The sequence below is a fragment of the Penaeus chinensis genome, unplaced genomic scaffold (assembly GCF_019202785.1).
Source record: "Penaeus chinensis breed Huanghai No. 1 unplaced genomic scaffold, ASM1920278v2 CTG_5239, whole genome shotgun sequence".
NCBI lineage: Eukaryota > Metazoa > Arthropoda > Malacostraca > Decapoda > Penaeidae > Penaeus > Penaeus chinensis.
This window is the reverse complement of record NW_025918332.1, coordinates 10,001-20,000: the sequence shown is the minus strand read 5'-3', so window position 1 is coordinate 20,000 and position 10,000 is coordinate 10,001. Positions and strand designations below refer to the sequence as shown.

Here is a 10,000-nt window from a genome sequence, read left to right as displayed (position 1 = left end):
TCGGGACTGTGTGAGGATTTCGTTCGAACTCAGTATTGTCTGAAGACTCGGGAGGGAGGAGAGGGGAAGGGGAGAAGAGTGGGAGTGGAAAAGGCAGGGGGTAGAGGGAAGGAGGGGAGGGGGAAGCAGGGTGAGGGAAAGGGCAGGGAGGAGTAGGGTAAGGGACAGGGGGGAAGTGGTGAGGTGAAAGGGCAGGGGCAGTGCTGCCGTTCTTTCGCATTTTGGGCCCTCAAAACTCCATCTGGCGACACTTGGCAGCTGCCGTGAGGTTGTGGTGGGAGTCTTGATGAACTAAAGGGGGAGGAATCCTAAGTTTAAGGATGGGGAGGAAAGCTAAGGGTAGCTAGCTACCTGAAATGGAAGGGAGGAGATAAAAGTAGGGGGGCAATACCCTTTGCGGTTACGGTGTCGTCAGCATCCACAACCCGCTTATATATGCTCGTTTTCAATAAGGCCTAAAATTCTTCGGATAAGTATATATAGCAAGATGACAATACATATGACTCATCACATCATTTTTTTTTTTTTTTTTTTTTTTATATATAAACAAAGTGTTTTCAGACATATATCAAAGAATAAATTATAAGACAGTGACTTTTCCTAGATATAAATATATATAAACATTTTCTAAATAAAATCACTAAATACTGAAAGATCATCAATAACCTGTGGTACATTATTCTGCTATAACAATGCGTTTAGTTCCACCACTGAATACTGAATTGCCACGTGAACGCTCATCCTCGATGACTGGCGAATCAATGGCAAGTCTGGGGAAAGGGGAAGAAGGGAAGGAGCAGGGGCGAAGGGGAATGGGAAGGGGGGATAGGAAAGGGGAAGGGGGAAAGGGGAAGAGCAAGGGGCAGGGAAAGAAGGGAAGGGACAGGAGGGAGCTGGGAAGGGGAAGGAAAAGGGACATGGTGGGAATGGGTAAAGGCAGGGAGAGAGGGGAAGGGAACTGGAGGGGGATAGAGGAAAGGATGGGGGCAGAGGAGAAGGGCAAGGGATAAGAGGAGAGGGGAAAGGAGAAAAGGCAGGGAAGAAAGAAGAGAGGGAAGGGACAGGGATAAACAGCAGATAGCAAGGAGGGAGAAGGGGAAGTGACATGGGGGAGAGGGAAAAGATATATGGAGGGAAGGGCAAGGGACAGGGGGAGTGAGGAAGGGGAAAGAAAGGGAGAAAGAGGAGACGCGAAGGAGCATAGGGGGGAAGGTTTAGAAGCAGAGGAGGAATGGAAGAGGCATGGAGAAGGGGAGGGGAAGGGGCCAGGGAGAAAGAGAAGATATAAAGGGAAAGGGGTGTGTGGGGGAAAGAGCAAGGGATTTGAAGGGGAAAGAGGGAAAGAGGATAGGGAACGGGTAGGGGGAGGGAAGGGTCAGGGGGAAGAGCAAATGAGAAAGAAGGTAGAAGAAAGGGTAGGGGGAGAGGGGAAGGGCAAGGGACAGGGGGATATGGGAAGGGACAAGAGAAAGGGGGGAGAGGGGAAGGGTCAAGGTTTAGTGGGGGAGAGGAAGGTTGAGGGACACGGGGAGTGGGGAAGGGACAAGGGAAATGGGGGGAGAGGGGAAGGGACAAGGGACAGCTGGAGAGGGGAAGGGGCAAGGGGCATATGGAGAGGGCAAGGGGCAAGGGACAGGAAGGAGAGGGGAAGGGGCAAGGGACAGGGGGAGAGGTGAGAGGGGAAGGGGCAAAGGGTGAGGCTGAGTTACAAACTGCTTCGGCTCGATTGCCTCGCCACCGATGCTTGCAAGTGGGTCATGTGGGGCCCCATGGGAATCAGCACTCCCTACGCTCGACTGAAATCAACTACGAGCGTGTAACTTTGCTAGCTCACGAGCAGAATAATTGATAGCAGCAATGATGATAGATTTGATGATCATAAACATAATTTGCATGTTAATCATGATAATAATTATGATAATAGTGATTATGGTGAAAATGATGACAAAACTGATGATCTTAATGATAATAAAGGTGGTGATTGTAGTTCTGATGATATTGATGACGATTATGATCACTGCAAGGATGATATTGGTGAGGGTACGATTACTTAATTAATAATATCAATTGTAGTGATTATTATTATGATTATCAATAAAGCTATAATAATAACATTGGCAGTAACAATAAAGAAAACAATGGTATTAATGATGACATTCACGATGACGAAAATATTGACTCGAAAATGCTTCCAGTGATGGTAATTATGGGTGATTATGATTGGTTCACCAATAATACGAGGCAACTGCTGTAAAACCTTTATTGTTGACAAGGTTCAACCTGAAATATAGAAGATCACACGCATAGGAACCGGCCAAAGAAAAATAACAAACTTTTAACCTGCATATACACAATCAGATAAATTTACATATTATCCTTAGACTCCATCAAACGTTCACTAAGTGTAATAATGCAATCAATACTTGATAATATTCAGCTAAAGAAAATTCATAACTCCCACATCATGATTCCAAAGAAACGCAATATATTTCGTAGAACGGAAATGATCGAGAAATTTAACTTACATAATGCCATCTCCAAATCATTATTGGTGACATGAGTCAAATCCAACACATCTTCCATAAATCTGATTCTCCCCTGATGTCAGCTTCATAGATTATCACAAAATCTCATGAAAAATGACTCTAGACAACGCGTTCCAATGCTTCCTTGTGCCGCCAACGCAAATCAAAAACGACAAAGGGTTACTTCATATAACATACTCCTTAGCATTAATCATCCTTGAGTACAATAGACTATTGAACATATATCATATTTCTCACAAATAGCAACTATCACAATACCTTTAATACATTGTACTTATTGAAATAGCAATTTCAGTACAATGATGACCTGATAAACTGTGAAATACGGTTTGTAATTTAAGTATTTTAATAATAAAGATGATTATAATGATAAAGAGAATTGTGTTGATAATTAGTATATCATGGTGATGATGACGATAAAGCAATGAAGATAATAGTGATATTAAAGATAGCAAGGCAAGTAATAAAAGATACTGTAGGGAAAGGTTCCAAATTTCTAATTCATGAAATAATGAGAAAATGGTAGCGTTATGTCTTGGTGTATGTATCCGTCTTTACTCCACAAATATTACCCTTCCTGCTCGTTACTTGCCTTCATTCTTGGCTGGGTTAACCTAAACAACCACCCGCGGGAAACTCTCTTTAAGTGCAGCTTCATCGGAATTTAATCGGAGAAGAATATTCATCCTGAACGTATGTTGCCAAATGTAAAATAATTCCATTTTCTGCAATGGTCGGTAACGTGCACTCGGCCTTCCTTATTAAAAGGAATATACGTAATTTTCGCTAGTATTCAAAATTCGACGAAAAATTAAGTCTTAAATGCACATTAGGCTAGCAAACAATGAAGGGGAAAAAGGTGAAGACGAAAACGCTCGGACGCCACGAAAATCGGCGCTAAATTTGATACTTGTTGAAAGGGGCGTCATGGGGGGGGGGGGGGGGGGGTAAATTGCTCCCGTACATAATATACATATATGTGCACACACACAAGTTACATACACACACCACGGACAATAACATGGACGCATTATTGATCTGTCTATATATAAAGTAATACCGAAATCAAAATACCGGTATAGTGCGTACAGTCATGTATAGGCCTACATATGTATATAGGTATCGAAACATTTTTCTTATGAATTTTTCAACAAGCTGATCCAGAACGTTATTAAGATTTAATTTCCGAAGAACAGACAATGGTTTGAAGCATTTTCAGTGTAATAAAGGTCCCCTTATTTTCACTTTCTTAGCTACACATCAGATTCAGGTTCATTTATGTACTCTTGTAAAAGAACAATATCCTCAGGGAAGCTGGTATTGGGGTCTTCTGGGTATCCCTCAGAGAGAGCGAGAAAGAGAGAGAGGCAGTTATTTTTCGATAGATATAAACAAAACTTAATTACTATAATAGGTCAGCCGTTAGCTATGAAATAGCTTAACGCAACGCAAATATATTAATAAAATAATGGCGACGGTGTTCCGCCACGTTAATAATGTTTTAATACTTATTGTTTTACAGCAGAAAACTTTTTTATTATTTTCTTTTACTTTCATAAACCATGTCGCGCTGCAGACAATTTGTCTTACGAGAATATCTGATCTACCAATGGTTAATGGTTAATGGTTAAAAGCAAAATAAATGTGCTAGACATCTAAGGTCATGTAGCATTAAAGTTAATGTTAGTGAAGGGTGGTTGGGTTAGTGATTAGTTGTTAAAGCTGGGTTAAGGAATTGGTGAGTGAATGGGTTAGGTAATGTAAAGGGTTAGATCAAGTGAAGGATATATATGCGTTTGAGGAAGGAAAACAGGTTGTCAAAGCAGAAAGTGTGAGATTCTGTAAGGATGTCTGATAAGTTGGGATGTCTATGTAGGGAGGACGTGGTTATGACAATAGAAGATGTGGGACTGAAAGAACATTCGGAAACCGCGAATGTTCCAATGAAGGATAGTTATACTTTCGTTGATTTAGTGGCAAAGATTGCAGTGCGTGTTGGAGAATTTGAAGGGGAAGGTGCTAGAGGGTGGGATAAAGAATGAGGTTGGGGAGGTGGTGTTGTATCAGGAGGGGTGTCGGGAGGTAGAGGGTACTTGTGACATGAGGGATTCACGTGTGTATCCAGGAGGGAATGGAAGGGATAGAGGGGATGGTGGGAGGGTTAATATAGGTGGGGCTGGAGTCGGGGGGAATGGGTTTTGTTGGGATGGAGGATTGGGTGTAGGGAGAATATGAGTAGGAGGAGGATGGATATCGGCAGTCACTTTGAGTGTGGAGGGAACGGGAGTTATAGAATTTGAAGGTGGATGAGTATTAGTTTGGGACTCGATTATGTAGTTTTGGATATCTTCAAGAGTTTCTGTAGTGGAGTTGGTTGGGGAGTTTTGTGAGATAAAGGTTTTCTTGTGAGGGGGGGGGGGGGAAGAGAAGTCTGGTGTCTGAAGAATAGGGCCAAAGGGGGGTGGAAGAGGGGGTGGAACGTGAATTCTGTCTGCTGCGGGTAGTGCGGGGAGGGAGAGGGGAAGGTGTTGGGGCTGTAGTAGAGATTGGAGTGTCTGGATTTAGGATGGCAAAAGAATTTGACTGGGTAGAGATTGGAGTGTCTGGATTTAGGATGGCAAAACAATTTGACTGAGGAAGGTAGGAGGTAGAAGAGGGGAAGTGAGATGGAGGGGGGTTAGGTTTAGGAGAGGGTGTAGGAGCTAGGGGGGTAGGGTGAGTGGCAGAGTGAGCAACATTACTAGAGTAGGGGGTAAGAGAAAAACCTCGTCAACGAGCCTCCTGTCTGGCTTCACGTAGAGTGAGTCCAAGTCTGAATCTGAGTTGCTACCTCAGACTCAAATTTGTAGGTGGGGCAGCCTCTATAAAATACATTATGGGGGCCGCCACAGTTTGCACATGTGCGTGATTGTGCAGAGCAGTTTGATCGAGTATGGCCAGGTTGGGCACATAGCGGGCATCTGGCTGGGTGTTTGGCTGGGTGTCCTAAACGCCAACAATTTTGGCACGGACGAGGAGGAGGTTGATATGGTTGGACAGGTAGGGATTCCCCACCTATGTAAACATTAAAGGGAAGGTCATGTCTACAGAAAGTAATTTTGGCAATGTTAATGGATTTCTTACGATTTCCTCTGGGAAGAATGGAGTAGCATTGTACATATGTTGCATCATAGTCTGTGAGACAGGCGAGTAAGTCCTCTCCACAATCTGACCATTCTTTGTCATAGATTGGGCAATCTGTTGGGGAGGTAGAGACAGTTCCGGTGCAAGTATTGAGGGTTGGATGAGGTTCTGTAGGAATGGGATTACCACATAGATCAGTTAGTTTTGTTAATGCTATAGCTTGGTTTTCAGTTTTTACTGTGACGAGACGGGAGTGGTCGCGTCGGCTACGGAAAGAGATTTTGCCTACTTGTTTTTGGAGGCATTGCTGGAAGAGGAGGGTGTTTTTAGAGTAGGGATCACGAAAAATCGGTCCCATTTGGCTGGGCTAAATAAAGTATTTAGGATTCTTGTAGAGGTGGGGGTAGTAGAAGTGCGGGGACGTGTGGAGGAGGGAGTAGTGTTGAGGGGGGTAGTGTTATGGGGAGGTGGGCAATAAGGTTGTAAGGTAGTAGTAATAAGGGGAGATGGGGTGGTTGATGAAGAAGGTTGTGGGAGTAAAGGTGTTGAAGTTGAGCATGTTGGGAGAGTAGAAATGTCTCCTGGGGGTTGGTTGTTGATTAGGGTTGATACTGTACTAGTATGCATTGATGAGGGGATAGTTGTTGCAGTGTTCGGAGCCGTGGTCAAAGGAGAGCCGGGATTGGGGCTATTTGATAAAGGGGCAAGCCTCATTGCCCCTAAGAGTGGGGTTATGTCTTCATTATTGGCCATGATAAGCCTGGAGTATGTTGGGGAAAAAATAGTCCACCCCTCAGGGTCCCCTTGAGGGGTAAGGGCCAGGTATGGCTGGGGAATACCGTGCCCATGGTTCCCTCAGGCCGTTCAGGACTGACATAAAGTCAGCCTTTCATCCTTTCAGCACGGCTCTCACACCTTGGGAGGTGGATAGTAGAAGGGATTGGTGAAGAAACTGAAACGAAAAGTATGAGTGGGAAAAAAGACCATGCAAAATTAGTTGAGTCGATGGCTGAGTCCCAAGGTTGAGGAGTTCCCCATCATTGGGTCTCAGTCTCCGTCTCCTAAGCCCCCCACGACAACAACGGGCAAAGGATTGGCGGGGTCTGATCTACCAAGCTTACATATAGGTTAGATTAGGATAGATATTGGTGCGGGGAGCTGGTGACCTGGCACACTGCTGGGGAGCAATAAGGGTTTTTGAGGGGCATGGGGGTGCAAGCAGCTGAGAAAGGGGGCACTAAGGGTAGGTGGCGGGCAAAGCTGGGTGCCCTTTTGAAAGGGGTCGACCTGTGACACTTTTCTTGAAAAAGCCATGTGACAGGCCCGACCAGGGGAAAGGACCATGCCCCCCTGGAGGGGAACATTTGTGTTTTAGCGGGTGTTTTGGGCTTTTCTGGAAGCAGACAAAAAGTCCATTTATCAGAAGTATCCCCCCTCAAAGAAATCCTGGATGCGGTCCTGGTAAGGCAATGGGGATCGCAGTATTAGTAATATGGCAGAGGATATTCACAGAGCAGCACTGTGTGTAAGCTTGAGTTTCAATCTTATACGCAGAGCTGTTCTACGAATAATATTACGATCAACCACTATTCACAGTGTAGATTTGCTCTGTGAATAAGATTGAAACTCAAGCTTATACGCAGAGCTGCTCTGCCATTGATGCTGCTATTAGCCATTATTAATTATTTTCAAAAGGGGCGCCTTATTAGAGGAAAGGACACCGTTTTTCTGAGGGAGCATGGGTGTACACCCCTACACTCCCCTTGGATCCGCCCTTGTTTTGACTTGTAAATTTAGAATATATATATATGCATATATAGATATATACATATATATATATATATATATATATATATATATATATATATATGCATATATTTATATTTACATACATATTGCAATATATGTGTAAATGTATCTGAATATGTATACACACACACATAAATATATTTTATATTTACACACGTACACACACACGTTTCTATCTAGCATTTTCTCTGCAAACATATTTATCAATCTTTCTCTCTGTATACATACATACATATAGAGAGAGAGACTGAAGATAGATTGGTAGATAAATAAATAAATATAGATAAAGGTATAAATACACACACAGATATATACATATAAACACATATGCTTTTATAGATAGATATGATATAGGTATAGAAAGGTATATATATACATATAAACACATATGTTTTTATAGTTGGTTGGTATATATATACATATAAACACATATGCTTTTATAGATAGATCTGGATGTAGGTAGAGACAGACATGGATGTAATTATAGACAGATTTATATAAATGTCGATATAATTGATAGACAGACAAATAAATAAATATGAATATTGGTAGATTATACTTATAAATTAATAAGCAAATATGGATAAAGATACTGACGTATATATATATATATATATATATAGAGATAGATAGATAGATAGATAATTAGAAACATAGATATATAGATAAACAGATAGAACTGACAGAAACATAAACAAACTGATTGATATACGTGTATATATGTATGTATGCATGCAAGCATGTATGTACGTTTTGTATATGAATATATATATATATATATATATATATATATATATATATATATATGTATATATATATATATACATATATATATATATATATATATATATATATATATATATATATATATATATATATATATATATATATATAATTATGTTACGACACATTCACTGTGTCAGCTATCAGGACCCTCTGACAGAGAAGCTGTGACACCCTAAGGGTTGATAATACTAATCATCACCTGTATCATATGTTATGAATTATAATGAAATAAAATGCAATGTAAAGAAATATAGACATGATAATAGAAAATATATATACAATTTAATATATGTTACTGATAATTACAATATTCACCATTTTCTTGATATTAGGCCACTTACTATCTCCATGTTACCTTAATGGGAATATCAATAACTAAAGTAAATTATAATTCAACGGACAGTCAAAGTATTCACACTTTCTTGCATATGATATCATTAGCTAAGAGCAACCATAAACAAATGTCATTCCCATTTCCTCATAAACCGTGGCTGACACATTGCAAGCGACTCACTTCCATCCAAAGTTCAATGCAACGGTTGTGTCTCCCACAGTGGACGCCTTCAAGTCACGAGGTTCAAAGGGCAGCTGAGCGGATCGGCCTTGGCGGCGCTGCCCTCGAGTCTCGAGCGACTATATTTGGCCGTGAAGGACGACGACCACTACCAGGATCTTCTTCCCGCCCTGTCCTCTCTCCAAGGGCGGCTTCCACAGCTGCAATGGATTGGTGAGTAGCTGGTCAACCTCATATAGTGGTGGCGGGTCTGAACTTTTTCCCTCTCTCTCTCTCTCTCTCTCTCTCTCTCTCTCTCTCTCTCTCTCTCTCTCTCTCTCTCTCTCTCTCTCTCTCTCTCTTCACACATCCTAATTCTTCCTTTTTTTTTGCCCCTTTCCCTTTTTTTCTGGCTGATATTTATATATATTAGAAATTGTAATTGAATACGCAATATTAATGGGTGTGAATGCTTAATTTCAAATATACATATATATATTTGCAATAAAAAATCAAAATCAAAATGAATATATATATATATATATATATATATATATATATATATATATATATATATATATATATATATGTATATATATATATATATATATGTATATATATGTAAATATAAATATATATGAATATATATGTAATTGTATGTGTGCTTATGTATAAACATACATAGAAATTATGTATATATATATATGTGTAAATGTGTGTCATATACATACATACATATCTACAAGCATAGGTACATATATATATGGAAAAGAAAAAAGTATATTCAAATATACATTTCATATATATATATATATATATATATATATATATATATATATATATATATATATATATATATATATATATAAACGTATACTATATATATGTAAGTGTGTATAAACATACAGATACAAACACATATACATACATATATATATATATATATATATATATATATATATATATATATATATATATATATATTTATATAAATATAAATAAATATATATATATATTTATAAATTTCTATATATACTTATTTATTTTCTCATATGAATATATATAACTATATTTACATATTCATACCTATATATACATATATATATATATATATATATATATATATATATATATATATATATATATATATATATATATATATATATATATATATATATATGTGTATATATATACAAAATTATAGATATAACTGTGTGTGTGTGTGGACAGAAACACAAAGATA

At 39.4% G+C, this 10,000-nt stretch overlaps 1 protein-coding gene across 1 annotated transcript in view; it reads left to right on the top strand.

The window, feature by feature from the left end:
• Positions 1-10,000, top strand: part of LOC125024809 — a 22,995-nt gene that overhangs the window by 5,481 nt on the left and 7,514 nt on the right. Inside the window, exon 2 of the mRNA XM_047612575.1 lies at positions 8,819-8,993. Coding sequence (XP_047468531.1) covers positions 8,984-8,993 — 10 coding nt within the window. The 5' untranslated portion in view covers positions 8,819-8,983. The remainder of the gene's footprint in view (positions 1-8,818; positions 8,994-10,000) is intronic.